Source organism: Calidris pugnax, unplaced genomic scaffold (assembly GCF_001431845.1).
Source record: "Calidris pugnax isolate Ruff unplaced genomic scaffold, ASM143184v1 scaffold448, whole genome shotgun sequence".
NCBI lineage: Eukaryota > Metazoa > Chordata > Aves > Charadriiformes > Scolopacidae > Calidris > Calidris pugnax.
In genome coordinates this window covers 768526-792142 of record NW_015091198.1, presented here as the reverse complement: position 1 = coordinate 792142, position 23617 = coordinate 768526, and the positions used below count along the sequence as shown (strand labels likewise).

The following is a 23617-nucleotide window of genomic DNA, read 5'->3' as shown; positions in this document are numbered from 1 at the left end:
ATTTCAGGCACTTAAAAAAAAAAAAAAAAGGCAAATAACCAAAATTGGCCTATGGCTACTACACCGTACCTTTCTGACATTCTGAATCACCTCCTGGGCCTTCATGGGATCTCCTGGACCTCCAGCAATTATGAGCCCATCATATTCCATGCTGGTGAAATCATGATCCCATGGAACCAAATGCACTTCTGCACCTCGCTGGAAAAAAAAAATAAAAATTAAAAAAAAAATCAAGGGGACAACAAATGAGGGGAGGAGAGGAACAAATGAGTGTGTGTCAGGAAGTTGTTGCCATGCTCTCATGTCCCAGAGTTTGACTTTCAGCCATTCCTTCACCAGGGACAGCAATGAGGCTTCTCTCTGCTATCTGTCCAGGTTATTTTCACAAAACTGGTAGACTTAGTCTCTTTAAGCCATCTTGGCATTTTTCAAGTTTGTCTGAAATTCACTGATAAGATCAAAACTTACTAATGGGATGCAAAATAAGGGTGTATGCACACACACCCTTATGCACACACATAAAATATTTTCACTTTTCCACGGTGCATTCATCCTAACTGCTAAAATAAGGCTTCACAGCTGCGTTCTATGATGTGCCAGAAACAGTTCTGCACATCAAAAATGGGACAAACATCCACATTAAAAGACAAAACCAGGGAAACCCTATACATCTAGGGTGTATAGGAGAATGAGAGGATACCACATTCATTCCTCCTGTGTGCCTAGAGAAGCAAGGACTGCTACACCACTGTGCTAACAACAGGGAAAGTTTTTCACAGAATCATAGAATTAAAGAATGACTCAGGCTGGAGTGACCTCAGGACATCATCTGGCCCAATCCCTGCTCAAAGTAGGGGTGACTTCAACTTCAGGGCAGGTTGCTGAGGGTATTGGTCAGCTGAGTTTTCAATATCTTCAAGAACGGGCATTCCACAACTTCTCTGAGCCCAAGTCAGTCACCCTCACCATGAAAATTTTCCCCCCATTTATTTATTTTTGGTAATGTTGAGTTGACCTTCCTTGGTGGTTCCTTAGAGAGACTATGCTATGTCTTTTTAAAGCTCACATTATAGGAATTCTTCTCATGGCTGAGTAGTTACTGCACAGGTCCTCTTCATTACCCCCTCAATACAGCATACCATGTTTAGAAAACACCTCCCAGCCCATAAAAATCATCCTAAAAAATGTACTTCATTTTAGGAAGGAAACTGCTTCTAGAATAGATGTGTCCAGGTGGAAGGAAGGATGGTGGATACAGACAAGGCTCTTACTGAAGCAAAACAAGAGATGAAGGACATAAAGCACTGACCTACCTTCACCAGCAGACGGATAACATTGTGCTTCAGCCCGCAGTCGACAGCTACAACTTTAATTGGGTTCCCTCTGCCATAAACCTTGACTTCCTATAAAGACAGACCATGCTGTAAATGACAGATCACCCCCCACACCCAAAGCACAGGGAAGGGAGTAGAACAACTTTTCAACAACACGAAGCAACTGGTACTTAACAATCAATTTATATGGAAATCTCCAGAAGTACTGCAGACATTAGGACTGCCTTAATTTTTCTGTGAAAGTAGAAGTTAGAACTCTCTTTTATATACTGTTGATTACAGAAGCAACAGCAATCCCTAAGAAATCACTTGTTTCCATAGCTAATGACAAGCTTTTTTCCTGTATTTCACCTCATTAGCAGTAAAGCAGCAAGCCAGCTCTCACAGATTACTGCAGCCCAAGAGAAACGCCAGAAACATGGTGAGGGATTTTCAGCTGAAAATCCAGCTGGATATTATCATCAGTCCCAAATCTGTACCATTATATTCTGTACACCCACTTATCTATTGGTCACAAACAGCATGGAAGACAGTGAAGTCAAACCACCTTATCTTATATGGGCCTTGATGCTGCAACATGCAGACGTATTGACAGACAGCTGTAGCACTGATGGGAGTTTATTTATCAACAGCTTCTTTCTGAGGCTTGCTGAACTATTTCACTTGTTACAGGACTGCAGGTAGCACCAGGCTGGGATGTTATTCATCAATAAGCACATAAGGCAGCCTTCTTCCTTCTAAAAACAAACTCTGTGCCTACTGTCAGTTACGGTCAGCTTCTAAAAGCTGATATTGGTAAGTGTACTTTATTCAAAGTGACATTTCTCTTGTGCAATACACCACAGAAAAAGAAGTCTTTCTTTTTTTTCCTTTAAACTAAGTAACTCCCTCTTAATCAGCTTCACTGGCATTTATATTTCACAGCTGGTTCCCTGTAAAGATGCTAAAATCCATGCCCAGTATGCCTGGTGCTGGGTGATGAACTGAATCTTTTCATAGGAGGATTATGATCAGCCAGAAGGAAAAATATCCCCTCTATAGGGAACCCGAGATGAAGTTTTTTAGCAGAATATTACAACTCCTCGTTCTGGGTTATCCTAACTCAGTTCTTGTTTTAACTTCTATTTTCTCAAATATTAAGATGAAGAGATTTTTTGGGATGCAAGAGCATCTCCAATGTAAGGACAGATCTGATCACCATCAGGAGTGACTGCCATGCCATGACCTACTGCCATGTCAGGAGTAAGGGTGGAAGAGATGGGGTGTGGGGAGCCACCTCCCTTCATTACAAGGGTTTACGCTGCAACACATGAACCACCAATGGTCCCTAACCCACCTCTGAGGACATGACAGCACAGAGCCACTTGTGTTACCACTGCTGTTGCAATTCCTGCTGTGGAATGTTGAAATGAGATTTTTGTATGGGAACATATCTTGTAGTTCACACTACATAATGACGTGGGGCAAAGTACCCCACAATCCCTTTTTGAGAATGAGTAGAAAGGAAATCATATTGAAACTGGGTCTTCTTAGGTTACTCAAGACTTCTGATATGAATCTGTGCTTGACGTCAAATACGAGAATATCTTCACAGTTACTAATCCTAGTGGATTCCACTTCCACAGTCCAAGGTGGAACTGTACCACTGCACAGGAACTGTATGGGTCTTCTACCTGCTGTCCTTCAGGCCTCCGAGAAGTGGGTTTCAAAATCTTCAAATCTTCTTGACATCAACAATCTCAAGAAGGCTGCCCAGTTCTCACACAAACTATCTCAGTGTCATGTGCCAGATTCCCTTAAGAAAATCCTACCCTCCTTTTTAAAAAGGCTTTTGGAGACCCCTCAATTCCTCACAATCTGCAAAATATTATGAAGTAATGATCTGCCTCAAAGGTTATCTTTGGCCCTTCTAATGGCCAGAGAGAGTTGTGGGACAAAACTGCTTTGAGGTACTTTAGTTACCTACTCTTAAAACTCTTCCCTGTCCAATTAATTAGGCTATAATTTGTTACACCATTTCCTTCAGCAGCAAGACTGATTCTAGGTGCTGCTGTCTTCACAACCCTTCTTCCACTTCTCACACTTATTATTCTTCTGTACTGCAGAGCACTGACCCCTGCATCTGGCCAAGAGTATGTCTAGACAGAAAACAGACTGGCAATTGGATCAAAGAACTCTTAAGAGATATATTCCTTCTAAAGCCAGAGGATTTCCCTCATCTGCTCACTGTGCAGCCTATAAAAAACTGTCCCAGTCTGAAAGGATGATGTGGGAAGGCTGTGAGCCAGCAGCCAGGGAGAGTGGAAACTCCAGCCTGGCAACACTGCTGAGAATAAAAAGAGTACATGGGGCTGTATGTGTGGACAGAAGTGACTTTTTAGCTTCAACTGGTTAAATACCTCTCATCTGCATTGGGACCCTGACCATCACATGCACCAAAATACATCTCTGAAGAGAAGTTTCTGCAAAATACTGGCAGTTTTCTACATTCCTCACCCTGTACAGGCAATCCTAGCAAATAGAGTCTATACCACCACCATTTAAAGAAGGCAGGAGGAGAATAATAATAAAAAAATCAATCACTCCTAATGCACAATTGATAAGCAGATTCCTGATCTTACTGTATTCTGCTTTACATAAAAATAGCTGTTTGGCAACAGATGGATTATCATGTCCAGTAATTACCAACATCGAACAGCTTACTTAATTTTCAGCTTTATTTGTGATCTTGCTTTTTAAGCCTATAAAATGAAGTTATAAACATAATGAAACCACCAAAGCTCCGTTAATCTTATTATATCTCCCCTTTAGAAGCTATTTGCAGCATCTTTACAGTAATTCTGCCTTAGTAATTGCAGAGTTTAGCATCAGCAACCTTACCTATTTCTGAGTTACTGCTCAAAATGGCCCCAACTGTATCTTGCAATCATAGATCACAACCTCAACAAGCAATTGCCATCCTTCTGTGTAGCAACAAGGCCCTGACCCAAAATACAGTGGAGGCATTGGCATGAGTTGGTGAGATCTTTGAAGGTGAGATCTGCAAGGTGGGCTATGTGGTCACCAGTCACCAGCATGGTGATCAGTTACTACTGTAAATCCAAGCCCAGATGGAGACTGCGCTTCAAATTCCCACTTGCTCACTGAGCAGTCTATTCAGGAATACTTCACACTCGTGCCACTAACACACCGGTGTGTGTGCAAAACAGCACACAAGCAACTATTTGCAGAGCTCTTCCAGAGCCTCACTGATCTTCAAGGAGCTGCAAACACCAAAGTAAACATGGAACTTGTAAAAGGGACTCATATACCCAGTTCTCACTTCAGGCAATGGGATTAAGCACCCGAGGCACTCTTTATCCCACAGTTAAATCCCAAAGGGTCCATATTTTAAGACATTAGCCCTTGCATTGGAACAAGAATAGTTCTTATTTTTAATATGGGCCTGGTTTGCTACATCCTCATGATTTTTTATGTTCTTCCCAGCTTGTGGTCAAACACAGTTTGCATACCCAGTTAACAGAATACTGTGGTTCTGTACATATCTATAAACAAAGTAGTTAATTAAACATTAGATACAGAGGATTCCTTACTTGGTCTCTTTTTGAAATCTATAAATATCTTCTGGAATCACCTCAACAAAATGTTTGAACACAGATTATCAAATGTTATTGTGAGCTTTCCTGAAACGTATTTAAGGAAAGCAATTGTTCTTTTTATTAATTCTTCTTATGTTTGAAAATGTCCACCATATACTAACTGTATCCTCAATACTTATTCAATCCTGTCTTTGTAACACACAATCCTCTGATCAGAGTACTGTTCAGACTACACCCAGCTCAACACAGCTAATTTTACATCTTCAGCAGTGCACCTAAGGAGCTATGGGGATTCTATGAGGATGATGTTGAGACGACAGTCCTTCAAAGGTCTGGAAAGGTGTTTGATTTAGAAAAGGTCCCCAAACTGTTTGTTTAGAAAGCCTGGACAACTCCCAGAGCAAATGGGGAGCAATTACTACCTGCAGTGTACAGCCCTAGGACTACAGAATAACTTCTCACCTTTGTTGAAACTTCTGCAATTAAGTTTTGCTTGTTTGGGTCTGCAAATTCCACGGGTTGACCTTCAAATTCAATCTTCCCAAGTACTGTGCCCTGTGGAAATACACCAGTAAACAGCAAAGTGTGAGCAAAGGAGAAGCTGTGAATACTGGGACAAGGTGCTGACAGGCACAGGAACTGGAACAGCTGTTTAGAGATGATTTCTTGGCAGCTTGTAACCATTTCTAGCATCTTCAGAAGTTTATGAGCCTACCACAGTATCAAAAATCTGTTTAAAATCCTTCATTCAGGGAAAGGCATTGTCAGCAGTAAAAATTGTTAATAGGCAGTTTGGAAAGCTGTCTAGTGACAGTAAAATGGGTTGCCTTCCTAGAGGATCAGAATTCAGATTCCCCAAATAACAGTTGTATAGATCTGGGAGTAATCCACAAAGCAGTTTGAAGCTTTTGGGTTTTGGAAACCCACTGTGAGTTTTTCAGTCACCTCCCGTGGATAGCTACAAGGCAGCAGAACTGGGGTAAGGCAAAGCCATGTAGGAAGCAGGTCAGCACAGCTGTTTTCTGAATAAACTGTAAAAAAACAAAAAACAAAAAACAAAAAACACCTCCATCAGGCTCTACTCTTTATTGCTGTTATCACCTCACAGAAGCTAGGACACTCTTGCTCTGCCAGCAGCATAGCCTTCTCCACCTTCTGCTCATTAAAGTTCTCAGCGGAAAAATCCCTGTTTTGGCTTTGCCCCACTCCTGGAATAAATGGGATCAACCTAGGGTTAACTTCTTCTCAGCATGGGGACAGGGTGTGCAATACACAACTCTTCAAGGATTTCAAGATTTTTCAAGGATTCCAAGAACTTTTTTCAAGGGGAAAGTAAAACAGAGGAAGTCAACTCCTCTGTTTGCTCTAACTTTTAATCCATAACACTCGCATGACAAAACACATTACACTCAGGTTGCCCCGTGGATATCAGAGTATCAGACCAGTATGCACATCAGGATTGCTCATTGGGTTTCATGGCTGACCATATCTGAAGCATCCTTGTCATTTTCCTAGGGCAAGAAAGAGCCAGTATCTTGCATTGCCACGCACACTACTAAGGGTAAGTTTTAAAGACAGAGGTTTGCTCTTAGCAGTGGCTGACATCCAATCTCCAGTAGCACCTTACACCAAAAGCTACTCCAGGCTGTTTTGCATGGAACAGAGCTGAAAAGGTCAGCATCATCTCAAACAAGACAGGTTCTCAGGAACCACAGAAACTGCTGAGTGCCACCACGCAGTCAGTCCCTTAAATGCTGATGACAAAGCCTGAAACCCCTTGCTTTCAAACAGGAACACTGTGTCTTCCCTGGCTACAGATTATTCAGCCAAATGGTGCCCTGCATTTACCTTTAGAGTCCAATTTAACAAGTTGCTCTAACTTTTAATCCATAACACTCGCATAACACTGCTCATTTCTGCCTTCATCATAATGAAGCCCTGTTCTCACCCCCAATTTATAAGCAGACATGGAGTGAAATATTAAGCTGGGTTTTTTTCAACCTGAGAAGACTGGGAGAAAAGGCTACATTATGCATGATTTCAAAAGCCATAAACCAATACCACTCAGACTCCCAGTATAATGGACATTGCTAACATACACCACTAAGTTACAGGATAAACATTGAAAGGGTATTTACTCTGGATGAAAGGAACACTGATCCATTAAACAGTATGTCTCCAGAAAGTAGAAAATGTATTGCCATTTGCTATTGTATTAAGCTGCACTTGTCTGCTGTGTATAAGAGCAGGACAGTGCCCTATCTCCCCATAAAAATTCCTTTCTACAAATATTCCTCTCTTCAAGCTGCATCGTTCATATTTTGCTCTGTGGAATGAAAGGGGGTGTGGGCTTGGATTGCAGACAGCAAAGTGATCACCTAAAGTAAAGAGCAGCTTCAAATAATCCACTACAAAAGAAAAGCCTCCAAGGCACATTTACATTCAGACTGGCTTTGATGGCTGTTTTAGCAAGTGTGAAATGTACCTTAACATTAACCTCCATTCCGTAACATAATCCTGCTTGTGTCCCTCAGTTGTCGGCTCTTGGAAACCAGAGAAAAGTAATGACTATCAAAAATAATAACAGGCTTCAGCCAAAGAAAACCAGCCTGAGTGAGGAATCCATCTGAAGTTATTGCAGACATTCCTTCGTCTCTGAGGAGCAGGAGAATTTCCACAGATCAAAGATGGTATTGTCTGTGACCTATTATCCACAATATCTCACAGAGTTGTTGCTCAGTCTGACTTACTATCTGAGGCAACGTGTAGCTGACAGTACCACCTGTTCTGTCCGACACAGCTACCTGAGGCCTTTCATTTACATCAGGTTGTGCTGGTTCACTTCCAGACAACAGGAAACCCAGAGCTAAACTAAGGAGAGGGCTCTCCCTGGGGTCACAGAATGATATGGGGCTGGAAGGGACCTCTGGAGATCATCTAGTCCAACCCTCTGCCAAAGCAGGGCCAGCCAGAGCAGGTTACACAGAAACACGTCCAGGCAGGTTTTGAACATCTCCGGAGAAGAAGACTCCAACACCTCTCTGTGCAGCATGTTTCAAGGTTCTGTCACCCTCACAGTAAAGAAGTTTCTCCTCATGTTTAAATGGAACTTCCTATGTTCAAGTTTGTGCCCGGTACCTCTTGTCCTATCCCTGGGCACCACTGAAAAAAGACTGGTCCCATCCTCTTGACACCCACCCTTTAAGTATTTGTAGGTGTTGATCAGATCCCCCCCTCAGCCTTCTCTTCTCCAGACTAAAAAGACACAAGTCCCTCAGCCTCTCCTCGTAAGAGAGATGCTCCAGGCCCCTCATCATCTTTGTGGTCCTCTGCTGTTCCCTCTCCAGCAGTTCCCTGTCCTTCTGGAAGTGGGGAGCCCAGAACTGGACATAGTACTCCAGATGGGGCCTCCCCAGGGCAGAGCAGAGGGGCAGGATGACCTCCCTCGACCTGCTGGTCACACTCTTCCTGATGCACCCCAGGATGCCACTGGCCTTCTTGGCAACAAGGGCACATTGCTGGCTCATTGTCATCCTGTTGTCCACCAGGACTCCCAGGTCTTTTTCCACAGAGCTGCTCTCCAGCAGGTCAGCCCCCAACCTGTCCTGGTGTAGGGGGTTATTCCTCCCCAGGTGCAGCACCCTACACTTGCCCTTGTTGAATTTTATCAGGTTCCTCTCTGCACAACTCTCCAGATCAGAACACTGCCTCAGCTGTACAGAAGGCAAAAAGCCTTTGGGACAAGGACCTGAGCAGCATCTGAGGTCAAGGAAGCCCAGCAGTAGCAATGATATCTCAGGTTTGCTGCACATTAGAAAAGGAGCCCAGCAATAGTACTGTGTCCAGTTCTGGGCTCCCCAGTTCAAGAGGGACAGGGAACTACTAGAAAGAGTCCAGCGTAGGGCTACAAAGATGATTCAGGGATTGGAGCATCTCCCTTATGAGGAGAGACTGAGAGAGCTGGGACTCTTTAGTCTGGAGAAGAGAAGGCTGAGGGGAGACCTTATCAACGCCTACAAGTATCTCAAGGGAGGGTTGAAGGAGGAGGGAGCCAGACTCTTTTCAGTGGTTCCCACTGAGAGGACGAGGGGCAACGGGCACAAGTTGGAACATAAGAGGTTCCACTCAAATATGAGGAGAAACTTCTTCACGGTGAGGGTGACGGAACCCTGGAACAGGCTGCCCAGGGAGGTTGTGGAGTCCCCTTCTTTGGAGATTTTCAAAACCCGCCTGGATGTAGTCCTGAGTAACATGCTCTAGCTCTAGGCAATCCTGCTTCAGCAGGGGAGTTGGACTAGATGATCTCTATGGTCCCTTCCAACTCTAGAAATTCAGTGAAATTCAGTGAAATAGCAAGGTTAGTGCAACTGGATCAAGGAAAGCTGAGGCTGCACATTAGAAAAGGAGCCCAGCAATAGCAAGGTTAGTGCAATTGGATCAAGGAAAGCTGATCATACCTTGTCACGAATTAACTTGGACAGCATTCTGGTATCAATTCCATACAGTGCAGGCACCTGAAGAAAACACAAGAGAATGATAAGTTAGAGAACAAGCAGCTACAACAGAGGAAGACAGCAGCCAGATCATTTTACTGAGAACATGCCTTTGTTCAAGGAGCTCTGTCTCTTGGCAGCACTATTACCAAGGCTGCCTCACTTCCAGTTCTTCACTTTTCCCTATTCCCACTCATAAATAGCTTAGCTCTGCAAATCTAGTTTCTGCACTAAAAAGCACAAAATGAAAAGCTCATGTGGCAAACATTTGTCTCATTTACCTTACTTATGAGCACCCAACCCTCCCAGCTGTCACAAGTCAGTGACAGTTTACTGACACATCCTTGACTCCCATGGCTTCAGGTCAGTGGGGCTCTGGCAGCTAACATCTCTCGAGGTTGCAACCGTGGAAACCACTAGGAGCAGCACTACAGAAACATTTGATGAGAGAATAGAATATAATCTAATGTGCATCATTTTTATGGAGAACGAAACACCCCCATTTAATTAACATTCATTCTGAACAGATCTTGGAAATACCACGGCACCCTGAAGAAGAGAAATTGATGAAGAATCAGAGAACTAAGGAACATAGAATGAGACCAGTGGAGACATCTGAGGAAAAGAGTGATTACCAGCTCAAAGCCAGCAGTTCTTTCCGCTGTTCCCATACACACAGCTCCGTTCTCATAATGTAGCTACCCCTAGATTGCTCACCTGTTCTTCCTTCAACCACTCTCCTAGGCTCTTAGCAGCCTGCCAGTGGCTGTACTCATTGCTGTAATCCAGCACCAGCAAACCCGAAACCTGCAGAGAGAAGAAATGTCATTTTGCACGGAAGGATGACTGAACTTGCCCTGTATCTAAAAAGCTTTCACTACAAACCACATCACAGACAGTACACGAGGCCAGGCAGACATGGTGCTGCTGCCCTTTTATAGTGAAAAGAGAGCAAACCTGAGCCTTCACAGGAGACCACATGGAACAGGCACCTGGCAAAGGGGTAGAGACTTCAGTGCTCTGTCATGATTGTGCCTGGGCCATTTGACTTAGGAAATTCATAGAATAACGTGGCTTCCAGGTAACCAAACCTTCCAATTGCATCGAAGTGAGAAAACACTTCTTGTTAGAAAAGAAAATGGAAATTTAAGACAAGACAAAATGTTTATTTTGATTCATTTTTTTGTCTAAGAAGGCTTTCCACTTTTAAGTGGCATTTCATTTCAAAAGTCAACTCCATTTTCCAGTGGAGTTAGATAGCTTATAAAGGAGTCATTTCACCTCAGGACAGACAAAACATTTCACTGGCTCTCCAATTACATGCTTTTATTTCATTTTTCAATACTGCCACCACTGCATGGCCACAGGCCTGCTCCTAGTCAGCGTCCCTTGTCACCACAGGGTGGTGGTTCCTGCACGAGTACATATGGCCTTCTCCACACAGCTGCCACCTCCCCTGTTTGTGGTAGCACAGGGATATAGAGAAAAGTGTCAGCACACAAACTTCTCATTCTCACCGGCATTGGAGCTGTCTGTGGCAACCAGTCCTGGGCAAACACGGGCAATTATGAGGCAGAAGGGAATGTAGAAAAAAAAGCAAGCCAGGACAGCAGTTCACAAAATATTGTAGCACACGTATCACTGATGGGAAACACAACGCTTTCAGACCACACATGGCCTGGTACACAAAGCAAGATGGATTATCTCTTGCCACCATTCTTCCAAAGGATAGTGTCCAGAAGAAGAAAAAGAAAGGCTGATTCATTCTAATTTCTGTGAGGGTGCCAGTAAACTCTTGCACAAACACACACATTCGGGCTTCTAGCATCACCCTTTGGATCATCTCTGCATCTTCCACTGTTACCTTGATCCCATCAGACTCCAGGAACCTCCTGAGGCCCATTTCATCCAAAGCAGCCGTGTCTGGCACTCCGCCATTCCCAACTATGGGGTTAGCCAGTGTAAGAATCTGTCCTTTGTAGCTGGGATCTGTCAAGGCTTCGGTGTATCTAGATGAAGAAGCAATAGAGTACACCTTGGTCCAGAGTTGAAAGGAAATCAAAAGAGCCAGTGAAAACAAGACAGGTGTGAATTCCCACATGACAAAAAGACAGAAATGGTATTCATGTGAAAGCATTCTCAGGATAAAAACAAACACTTCTGTGAATCTGCCCCAACTTTCCCATCTGTGATTAAACATTTGACACAGAACAAGGAAAGGCTTTGGCTTCTCACGTTTTGTTTAAGAAAAGCACAGGAGCTATTAAACTCAGACTCCTTGTGATTTAACGTAAGGTAAAGAACCACACAAAGCGCAGACGGATCACCGAGCTGCAGTAAGTGCATGGTGTATCATTTGACCCATAGATAACTGGGGCTTGGTCACTCCCTGGGCACCACATGTGGACAGTGCTTTGTCATTGGTGTCTCCTTCCCTTCCTGAAGTGTAAGAATTTGCTCCTCTCAGTGGCAACAGAAAGCTCAGATTGAAAAGCCAACAGACAACAGAGCTGTTTGCCCAACTTGGTCACTTCTCCCCAGTCTGGACTGCCCTTTCCGTGGAGGATCAGGTAGACAAATCTATACTTATCTTTTTGTCTGGAGATCAGAGAAGCAGCTATGAATTATCCTTATAATTCCTCACTACTACTTTGGCTTCTCTCCTACCTGCTCTGTCAATAAACCCTGTCACAGTACCACTTCTGCAGCTGCTCCCAGAAAAGGCCTGGCCTCTCTTCTAGGTGATCTCCAGGTTCCCACTCACAGGACATCACACATTTCACCCAACAAGACTCCTAAGTGCTTGGAAGTTGGTTTGCATATCTCTGAAGAAAAAGCTGAAGACAATGCTTTGGGATCCAGGAGTCCACCCTGTTCACAAGGCCCCAGATCATATTCTTTTATCTTTAGCCTGGGCAGAAGTCTCAGGAATGGCAACTTTGTTCAAGCACCTGCCTGAACACCCTTCTCAGCAAAGACAGATCTAAAAGCATGGTGGAACAGTCTTCTGCAGTGGAGAGTCGAACCTAGGAGTTCATTAAGTACCAGCTCTGGATTGAGTAGATCCAGTCTCACTTTCAACCCCAAAAAGGGGGACAGGATAAACACTGTCTACACCCCCATGCTCCTGTTCTTCAGCTAAATTAACACACAGTCCTTCACTTTCTCCCTTACACTGTAGCATACTGTTGCAGCAATCCATTAAAACAATTGCTGTCTTTCAACTCCAAAGCAGCTGTGATTTAGCAGCAGATGAAGTTATCCAAACAGATATTTAGCCAAATGCATAAAGACACCTCAGGATGAATCTGCCCAATACAAAATATAATTTATTATTGCCATCATTGTTTAAACAATACATAATTGGCAACTCGAGCCATCTACCAGATATCAGCAAGTCACAAGAGACATTTTTATGGAACATCAGACTTACTGCCAGAAGATTAATTGTCAACCATTGGGAAACTCTTCACAAAACCTGGAATGGTTGCAGGAAGATACAGACAACGCAGCACACCCGCCAGCTCTGAGAAATGACACGTCGAATGAACAATGGCCATGAAATATTTTCAGGTAAGCCTCTCCTGCTGTTCAAATCTACGCTTCCTGCCGCAGGTAAACAACCACACAAAGTGCAGTGTGATCACAGAACTGCAGTAAGCACATGGCACGTGCACGTTTGGCATTGCTCCCTCCTCCCCAGTCAATTGGTCATGCTTCCAAAAGACTTCTTGTTAATGACAAAGCTGATGTAATTAACCTCTGCATGCTATTTGTGATCAGCAAACAAGGACAGAGAGCCACTGGGTTTGGCTGGGGTATGGAGGCACAGCTCTGCGCTGAGACGCGATGCCCTTTAAGCGCCCAGGGAAGGGGCCTCAACCCTACCTCCCTGGGCAACCTGTTCCAGTGCTCCACCACCCTCACAGTGAAGAATCCTCTCCTCATCTCCAGTCTAAATCTGTTCCCCTCCAGCTCGAAGTCATTTCCCCTCGTCCTGTCACTGCAGGCCTTTCTAAACAGGTTCTTCCCAGCCTTCCTGTAGGCTCCCTTCAGGGACTGGAAGGCTGCTATTAGGTCTCGCCGGAGCCGCCTCCTCTTCAGGCTGAACAACCCCAGCTCCCTCAGCCTGTCAGACTTAGTGGAGGCAAATGCATTTACTGAACTGTTTCAAACATGGGAGCATTTTATAGGTTGCAATTCTTCTTCTTTCTTAATTGGAAATCTCCTCTCTTCCTTTTTGTTTCCTATTCCAAACAGATGGCAGGAATACTAGGATTTTTTTTTTTTTGAGCAAATGTTTCTGAGAAGCTCATCCTCATGCTTTTCTAATGAAAATTCAACATTCCACCCCCAAAATAGTGGGCTCTGCCCTCTATTCTAGAGTAATGTGACAACATCTCAGTCAGCTTTAGCTACTCCGAGCCTGAAAGCTGTATGCACATCAAGTGTTTTGCCTCCCTGTTCTCTGACATGAATCAGAATGGGGGAGTCCAGATGAGGAGACAAGGTGCAGAGCAGCATATGAATCATCCCAGCACAGAGCCCGTGCTGACCCCACTCAGCATCTAGAATAGAAACACCCATTTCACAGAAAGCAGTGGCCACTTTTACAACTTTAACAATCTCCTCTTATCTTCCTCTTCTCTGAATCAATCAAGGTCACGTTCCTGGAGAGCGCTCTGAAGATACAACCTTACATTTTGAATGTTCCCTCCACGTCCATATGCTCCCCAGCACAGAAGAGATCTCTCTTTCACAGGCATTCTCTCCAAATCACTAGAAAATGAGCAAACACAGCTTCTGCTGCCACAGTAACACGTGGAGAGGAAATTAATCCATCAGGTCCTCCTTGACTTTTGTGATGTGACAAGATTTATTGCCCATAATCTATCACCGAGAAGAGAACTCTGGTGCCCTCCATCATTCTGATCTATATTAAACAGTTGCTTGTTGGCAGGTATATTAACACAGCCAGTAATTAGTGCTGTCAAAACACTTAAATAATTGCCTCCTAATGCAAAACTTTGCAAACAGATTCCCCTTTGCAGCAATTTAACATTCTCACCAATTAGATCATTTAAAAACTCATCCTGTGAGTACTGGGTTCTCCAAAGGAGAGCAGAATTTGGGGAATGCAAGGCAGCTGGACAAAGACAACTATAAATGACTGCAGAAAAAGCTCAAGCACCAACAACCTCAGAGCTGTCTGATCTCCCCAGGGACGTGTCCCTCTTCTAGCCAAAAGCTTCATTGGTCTGGGCAGATCTACTCTGCTCGAGCAGTTCAACAAAAGCACTGGCAGCATTTGGCTACCATCCTAAGAGAGCCACTGGCTTCTACGACTCAAGAGGACAGCAAGTCAGGCTAGGATAGGCATGAATCTGATCCTACCCTCAGAGTTTAAATGCATCCTTAACTGTTGTATGAGCCAATAAACATCATAAGGGATGGGTCATACAGGTGACCAACTTGGGAACCTTGGGATTTAAAAATTTTCCACTCGAAAGCCAAGTTCCATTACTCAGGAGGCTGCAGATACTTTAAGCTTCGATATTTGATCAGGGCACTGGAGGGAGGACAAAGACAGCTTCTCTGCTCTGGCTCAGCAATGGCTGCATTTCAATGGGAAGTGATCAGATCCCTACATACCTCACTGTCATGGTTAGTTCCGTCAGTCTCTAAAGTTGCTCATCACCACAAACGCTATGACATAAGAGGACTGCCTGAAGTCTCTTCCCTAACTATATCTCTTGCTGTACCCCTGGACTATGGTGTTTTCTTACACAGAACACTACACGCTGGGATGAGGACCCCACGAGCTTGGAAAAAAGCAGGTTTCACACTTCAACAAGCTCACAGAGAAGTTTTGGTGCTTGTATCTCATTTGCTTTTGCCTTACCCAGAAAGGCCAGTGTTGAATATGACTTCCCCTGCTGTGGAGGATGGATAGCCAAAAGAATAGCCCTTCATCTTCGTCCCATCTTGCAGCACCAAGTTCGCTGTCTGCGCCTAGAGAGAGGCACATGAAGAGACTCAAAACACAGGAGGAAAAGGCTTGATGATTATACAGGTAACTCCTAGGACACCTGCCTCTCATGCTGGTATTTCTGCCCCTCTCCCATTACCAATCGCTAAGATACTGTCTCTTTTACTAGCCTCCTGATGCTCTTTTTCCTTCTAATACTTAGGAAACATTGTGCCACCTCACCACAAGCAGAGCACGTGCTGCTATTATTGTGGGATCACCCCAGCTCCTTCCATATCACTGTGTTCCATTTCTTCCACCCCTTGTATCTTGCAATGAACCAACATCAGAACTCTGCAGGGAAAGGATCACCTCTCTCCTCAACGTTTGCTCGAGGCTTGCTGCTGAGTATGCTGGCCCTCATCCAGCTGTGGCCTTCGATAGGCGCTTAATTTCTGTTGCAACTGTACACCTAAGCTGCTAAAATTAAGTGTATGCTTAGCTACACTGGTGTCAGATGGCTAAATTCAATATTAGTCCCTTCGACTGTAGGACACAAGAAGAGAGGAACTCGTGGATCAAACAGACGTTCGTGCTCTCAGTTACCTGAGGAACAGGTATAAATTGTGCTGAAAGAGGCAGGTATGGAACGAGCAGCCAAAAGGAAAACTTTCCATAAAAATCACACCTCTTTCAGGGAGTGTTTAGCAGAACTGAGTCCCACACCAACTGTGGGATCCATTACAGGCTTAATCACTATTTTACAGATGAGAAAAATGGGACATAAAGAGTGACTTTTGCAAAAGCCATTAAGAGATTCAGTGGCACAGCTGGGTCTTTGCACATACCAGACTAAACGCCATCTCTTTTGCCTCATTTGGAAACTAAACCTTTCTTAGCCTGTCTAGGGACTGGATGGGAAACCACCTGGGAACTCCAGCCTCTGCCAAAAAAAATAACAAGTATATGCACAACAGAAATGACAGAATGAGTCAGGAGATTCCTTCAGGCAGTAGGATCACTGATGACATGCAGGGGAAGAGAGAGAGTCAGCAAAGCTGGAAATAGATTTGCCAACAAATTTCTGGGCTTAAAAGAATTTGGGCAATGAACCTTTTTGAGCCCTGAGAAACTTCCACTTTTGGGATGCAAGCACAGCTGCCTCCTGGGCACAGAGCTGCAGTCACACGGCAATGACCAGTGCAAAAGCCCTGATGGTCTGTGCCACAGGAGATGTGTCAAGCCACCAGGCAGCAGCTCTCAACATGATTTAACTTCATATTGGTTTTTTTTACAGAACAATTCCTCTTACTGAGATTTTTTTTAAAAGAAGAATCAAGATCAATTTGCTGTAGAAAGGAGCAGGAGAGCTACTTTCCATTAGTTGTAAATCAGATGAACAATCGCAGGAGAAATTTCATTCCCAGCATTGAACATTTTGTAACAATCATGGCAAACATTCATCTAGAGCTCCTCTGCAGTTACAAATGCTGCACAGATCAATTACTAATGTACAGCAAAATACACTAAAAATCAAACTGCGCTGCCAAGTTAATTGAATTCCGTGCATCTGGGATGCTTTTAGCTTTGCATTTTTTCCTCATTAATGTCAAACATCCAGTCATTCTCAAAAGGTTTAGCCATCATTTTCTGAACCTTCCCACACCATTGGATGGGATAGTCAGCAACACCAAAATCCCACATGCACGCACACACACACACACACCCCTGTTCTGGTTCCAGCAAGGACAGGGATAATTCCCTCCAGGATCTATCAGGGACACAGGTATTCCATCCCATGTAAGCCATGCCCAGGGGGTAGCCAGGAGCTGGCCAGGGGTAGGGGCATGAAGTCGCAGCTTGGGACTGGGCTGGGGCATCCACACCACCACCCTAGTTATTCTGGTTCCAGCAAGGACAGGGATAATTCCCTCCAGGATCTATCAGGGACACAGGTATTCCATCCCATGTAAGCCATGCCCAGGGGGTAGCCAGGAGCTGGCCAGGGGTAGGGGCATGAAGTCGCAGCTTGGGACTGGGCTGGGGCATCCACACCACCACCACCTAGTTTTTGTGGCTAAATCCCCTAGATTTAGCCCAAATAAAAACTACAGTTTGCTCAGCTCCCTAACATGACTAAGCCTCTCACTACAGAAAGCTGCTACACACTCAAAGTGTTACAAAGCATAGAGGTTGCTTGGGTGTTTCAGACTGGGCTTAGGATAGGACCTCTGCCCTTTCTGAAGCCTGCTGAAAACCCAGCCCACACTGCCCATAAGGGACACCGACTGTAGGAACCTGTTTCTCTCAGCCTTGGTTTCAAGAGATGGATCTTTTCCCCCAGCAGGCCACAGATTTGAGTCCACCCAAATATCAGCTTCAGTTCAAGCAAGTCTACTGCTCATTGGAACAAGTCGGGGTAATCACTTAAATTGCAGTCTCAACTGCAAACACAGCCTGGGAGAACCTCCCAGGCATCTAAGTCCACACCATGGAATGACCAGGAAAGTTAAGATCCATCTAACTCCCGAGGGCCAATTACCATGACCTTTATGGCTTCACCCTCACTATAGTGAGGCTGCCTAGGGAAGTGGTTGAGTCACCATCCCTGGAGGTATTTAAAAGACAGGTAGATGTGGCACTTAGGAGCATGGTTTAGAAGTGGTCTTGGAAGTGCTAGGTTAACGGTCCTTTTCAGCCTAAATCTTGGTGATCTTAAAGGTCTTTTCCAACTTAAATGATTCTATAGTACTTGACAGGAATCTGCATGTCCTTCCTCCCACCACAGACCACCTGCTCTTCTACACACCAGGCCAGCACAGAAATAATTTCTGTTGAACAGCAGTCCCTGTTGTACCATTAGAGCCCCTACACAGTGTTCAAGTAATGCAGAAGAATGGCTCTGAACAACCATAACCTGCCTGGCAGTTCAGCTATAGCAAGGGATAGATGTTCAAATGTTTCTCTCCCTTACTTGATTTATTATTCTTAATTAAGTGGTCGGTTTGTTTGTTGAGCATTCTAGAAGCAATTATTCTTGCTTACATTTCCAGCGGAGGTGTTACCATATCCCTAAGCTGACAGCCTACCTTGTCTTTTCAGTTTTGTTTTTAATGTGAAAAGTGATTTACAGGCTATAAAGAAGGCCAGTTGGCTCAATCGGGGATTAGTTGGGAGAGATTTTCACTTTCAAAAAAACAAGCAAGAAATAAACAAACCCCCCAGGAGCTTCCATGAAGTCCTTTTGTCTCCACCCTTCTCAGAAGCATCCCCATGTAGTCTTGGATAAATCTCTCTTACAGTGTCAACTAACATGTTTCTTCTACACACAACCCCAATGTGGGACACACTGTTTGCAATCTGATTTCTCCTTCCTACATATCAGTAGCTTTACCTTTAGCAGAGCTCCCTACACTCCAGAGGCTGCAGGGCTCTTCACAGAATCACACGGGGTTGAAAGGGATCTCTGGAGATCACCTAGTCCAACCCCCCTGCCAAAGCAGGTCCACCTAGAGCAGGTCCCACAGGAAAATATCCAGGCAGGTTTTGAATGTTTCCAGAGAAGGAGACTCCACCACCTCCCTGAGAAGCCTACTCCAGGGCTCTGCCACCCTCAAAATAAAGAAGTTCCTTCTCATGTTTAGGTGGAACTTCTTACATGGAAGTTCATTCCCATTTCCTCTTGTCCCGTCCTTGTCCTCTTAATAGCTTTGAGGATGGAGATGGCTAACACAGAGGGTCACGCTGTTGCCTGCAGTATTGCTAGATTTTGTGCATTTTGCCAAAGCAAATTGAACAGCTAGCTAGTTCAGGTCCCACTTCACTAAGAAATTCACACATGAATTAAGCAAAGCACTGTAGCAGTTTAAAAAAAAAGAGAGATAATGTGAAAAAAAAAAACCAGATTAATTTATTTCCAGTTAGTTCCATGCTGTAGCAGCCCTTCCTATCTACAGGGTGGATGATAAAGATCTGCAAAAACCTCACAAGATCTGCAGCACAATTTGTTTTTTAAAGCATGTCTGCTAGAAAACCCTGTACTGAAAAGTGAACCGCTAATTTTTCATCTTTTCTACTTGCCTCAGAGAGTAACCAGCCAAGGCAGTTAAGTTTTTCCCCTCCAGAGAAACCCTTCAATTTGTCTTGGCAAGGCCAAGTTGAACCCTGAACATTGGGCTGCTGAAGGACAATGAGTTTGCTGAGTACTGAAGCCAGGATGGGCACTTACGTACGGCAGAGACACAGCTGGGATCCAATTTCAGTGTAGGCCAGTTTATTACCCTCCAGTAAGACCATAAAACATCTCCTCTCTAAGGCAGGCCACGATTCCATGCAGCATAACAGCCTCTGCCACATTTCTCGGCACACAAATCTGGCTGGCTACATAACAGCCAACATACCAGAAGCACAGAAGAAGCCAAAAGCCACTAGGTTTCTTTTACAGTAGAAAGCAGGTGCCAGGACTGTGCTACATCCACTCTCTCAAGACCAAATAACCAGCAACAAAGGAGGAGTTTTCTCTTTGATAGAAAAATGTCTCTTCTTGTGAGTACTATGCTATCACAGGCTGAAAAAAAAATAATCAATCTATCTGGACATTGCTAATGGTCAAGACTTCCTTTACCATCTTTTTTTTTTTTATATTCATGATTTTATTTCAGCACATTTGCTTCTCACTAAAATTAGGAGAAGAAAGCGCAGGAATAAAAAAAATGAATCAAAAGCAAGGCCAGTGTCTTGGGATATACCAAAGAAGATTCACACTCAGGCTCAATTTAGGGAGAGGCTTTGAATGGGTTCCTTTACCATCCAAGCCAAAGAGAAAGCAAAGCCAGAAACACAACACAGGTACTACGGGGGAAAAGTCACAGCTCCTGCAACTTGAACTCTTCTTCTTGAACAATACCACAAATATTTGTTCATGACAAAAGTCAAAGGAAGAGGAGAATCTAGCAGAAGTCAGTGAACACTCAAGGAAATGAGCCCCTCTTCTGTCCCACAGCAGCAGCTCACTAAGTTCCTCCCATCTCTAGACCAACAGGCCCAGCTTTACCTTCCCTTCAGTTTCCCCTCCGGAGGGAGAGGAGTGGAGTAGCTTGTGACTCATCTTTCCCCTCCTCACCCATCTCTCTGCTTCCCATGCAGTCCTTTTCTCAGTTACTTGCCACCTGCCTCAAAACGCATTTGAAGAGCCCTTTTACACTAAGCTGAAGTAGTTTCTAAAGCCAGTGCTCAAAAATTTTCCTCCTCTCCCTCTCATTTCTAACTATATTTTTAGCTTGCTCCTGGTGGTTTTTATAGCTCTCCCAATCCTCTCCTTACTGAGCCAGCTATACTGTTACAAGCCACCTATTTATTGCTTGTACTACTCTTTACATCCCCATTTAACTACATGGGCCTCAGATGAGCATTAAAAGATACAAGCTTTGAGCTGCAGTCTCTCTGCCCATTCCTGAATTATAAAGAAGCTTGATTACCCTGAAACCAGTGATGCTAAACACCCCCCAAGAGAGCCCACAGGGTTCTTTGATCTGCTCTCTGTGCCCCTCTCTCACCTGTGGATGCTCCATCTCTCCTTTAGAACTGAAGGATGGGATGCAACAGGGAAATATGGACCTGTGAATCCCCACATCTCTATGTGGTGTTTCCCCACATATACTGAGCTTAACTGGACAGAAAACAGTCTTGGGAGAATTATTAGGCACTCTACTAAAACTACCACCTCTCCCTCATGCTCTCTAATACTTCACTTATACATAGGTTAGAAACATGTTTTGATTGCATTTTGTTATTCTCCCTAAAATAGCCCACTGAGAAAAAGCAATAAAAGGAAACTGAATGCTCATTTAAGCCTGCAATAATGGGAGAATGGGATCATTACCTATTCTGCCATTAGCCCACACACCTTAATTACTTCACATTTCACTCTTTCTTCAAACTTCTTACAAATATCCATTACCCCTAATGATGGCTGGAACACTAAACCCAGCCATAAGTCACTACTTGGTCGCTGTCTCACAACTACATTTAACTTCCACACTCTGACGCAAAGCTGTGCAATAGGTCAGATTTTTAGGACCACTTAAATTTTCCCTCAGGGCTGCTGCTTTACTGCTGCATAAGTATATTATAAAGAGTCTCCACTTCTGCTTCTGTATGTCCCATGCAAAAAGGTGTATAAGTCTGACACTGTCTTAAAGCAAAAGTCCCAGCCCAGGAAAGGCTCAAGTTCTTGTATTCCAGATTCTGAATGGAAACAGAGTCACATGGCAAAGGTGGTGTTAAAAATCTGAGCTCTTACCTCAAGAGCCACAAGCACAACACAGGCTCTGTTTGTAAGTGGAGGCAAGACAAAATTAAACTGAGAAGTCAGATGCGGAAGGAAGGGATGAAAATAGGGATGTCTTTTTCCTCATGCAGTTTTTCTCTGCAGCCAATTTTTGTTTTAAAAGCAATGGGTCTATTGCCAGGAGCTCAGAGAACTCCTGAAAAATCAGTGGCTATGGGACAGGTAAGAGAAGCCCAAGTCCTCAGTGGACAGAAATGACATTGATCAGCCCTGTATTCCACCCTGCCAGGTAAGGCAGCATCCACTGGGTATCCCCAGTCCAAATCTCTAAGAACTCTTGCCCACCACTCACTGAAACATCACTCCTCCAGCTGCTAATTCTATTACACTGTTGATTCAACAGGATACACAAGCAAGAGTCTCTTTTCAACACAAAGGATGTGATGACAAAACACTGCAAGTGCTACAGAATTGATGCAGAAAGTCTGATTTCACCACGGTGCTCTGAGTTCAATGAGCACAGGTGGTCAAACGCAGCTCTTGTAGAAGAGCTGAAGAAAGCAGCTGAAGAGCAGAAGAAAGGGGAAGCAAACTAAGGGGTTCCAGCCCCAATAAATCAAGAGCTGATACACTGATGCATTCACAAAGAATTGTCTACCTCTCTGCATAATCTCTGAGCCATCATGGTTTTCCATATATTGAAAATGGATCCTTTGTGGATCCAACAGGATTAATCACAAGCTTCAAGTGATGCATATTTCAAATATCTAGCTGATTCATGCTCATATGGACTGAAAGATCTGCTCTGTTAGCTATCAGTCCTATAGAAGGGTGGGGTGTTTCTAAAAAAAATACCACATAATAATTAACTGAAACCCTGAACTTCCACCTTTTGGTGCAATTTACCCTATAATTTCCATTCCAGACTACACAAAAATTGTGTTTGCTTAGCTAATAAAACCATTTAAAGCCAAGCAATCCCCTTGCCTAGGGTTCAGACAAATCTCCTTTAGTTCAATTTTATGTGTCTAGGTAAGCCCCGTTATCTGCAGCGAGCTATCTCTCCGCATGCCAAACACATCTATTAAACCACAGTAGCTCAGTTACTGTTACCTTGATGCTCAACAATCTGGTACCAGTCCTTGAGAAACTCCGGTGATCAGCAGACACATTGCAAAACTCCAATCTGCCTTTCAAAGTCTTCACCACTTTGCAAGCTGTCAAAATCCTTGTCATCTTGAAAGTTGCTGATCGGTAACTGAAGTTTAAAGAAAACAAGTCGAAACAAAAATCTGCTTGTACGTATTTCTTCAAGATTTGGCACAGACAGTATTACTCTTGCAGATTACAGGCGAAGACAACCGAGACACAGCGGGTGCACTGGACTGACCGTACAGCGCTGCCCTACACCTTCCCATTTATTCTGTCACTAAAAGTCTCTGGTGCAGCCCCACCTCCTCCCACTCCTCCTTGGACACCCTTAGACACCCTTGCAATGCTTTTCTTTGGGTTTGGTCTCTGAGCACTGTCATAGGGGTTGCACCACAGGCCAGACACGAGCTCTGCCTGCTGGAAGACAGCAAAACCTGCTTAGAGAAATCACACCCGCAGCAACAGAGACAATCCTCATGCTCAGAAACAAACACTTTACATTTCAGTAAGAGACAAGGAACAGCACCACTTGTTCTCCCAATAGCATGTGGTCTCAGCAAATTAAGACAGTGTGTTCATAGTATGCTTTTGAGTGCTCTTCAACGTGTGTCTGGGGTCCACACGTTAGCTAGTGGGACAGCCTGTGACTGCTACCAGCACACTTGTACTAAAAGTAAAGTGGGAAGACCGATCTCTGTGGAAAGCCATAGTCTCTTTACACCATCACCAGAAGCTGTAGCACAGGTCCCAAAGTGCTACCTGCCTCCCCCAAAAAATAAATG

The 23617-nt window shown here is 44.1% G+C and overlaps 1 protein-coding gene across 1 annotated transcript in view; it reads right to left on the bottom strand.

Annotated features, from left to right (window-relative positions):
• CPS1 (carbamoyl-phosphate synthase 1) overlaps positions 1 to 22919 on the bottom strand; it is a 106955-nt gene extending 84036 nt beyond the window's left edge. Inside the window, exons 1-8 of the mRNA XM_014959614.1 lie at positions 22797 to 22919; positions 15329 to 15438; positions 11291 to 11435; positions 10144 to 10233; positions 9391 to 9447; positions 5396 to 5488; positions 1314 to 1403; positions 70 to 198 (exon numbers count right to left, since the gene is read on the bottom strand). Of these exons, the coding sequence (XP_014815100.1) occupies positions 70 to 198; positions 1314 to 1403; positions 5396 to 5488; positions 9391 to 9447; positions 10144 to 10233; positions 11291 to 11435; positions 15329 to 15438; positions 22797 to 22919 (837 nt within the window). The remainder of the gene's footprint in view (positions 1 to 69; positions 199 to 1313; positions 1404 to 5395; positions 5489 to 9390; positions 9448 to 10143; positions 10234 to 11290; positions 11436 to 15328; positions 15439 to 22796) is intronic.
• Between the last annotated feature and the right edge of the window lie 698 nt (positions 22920 to 23617).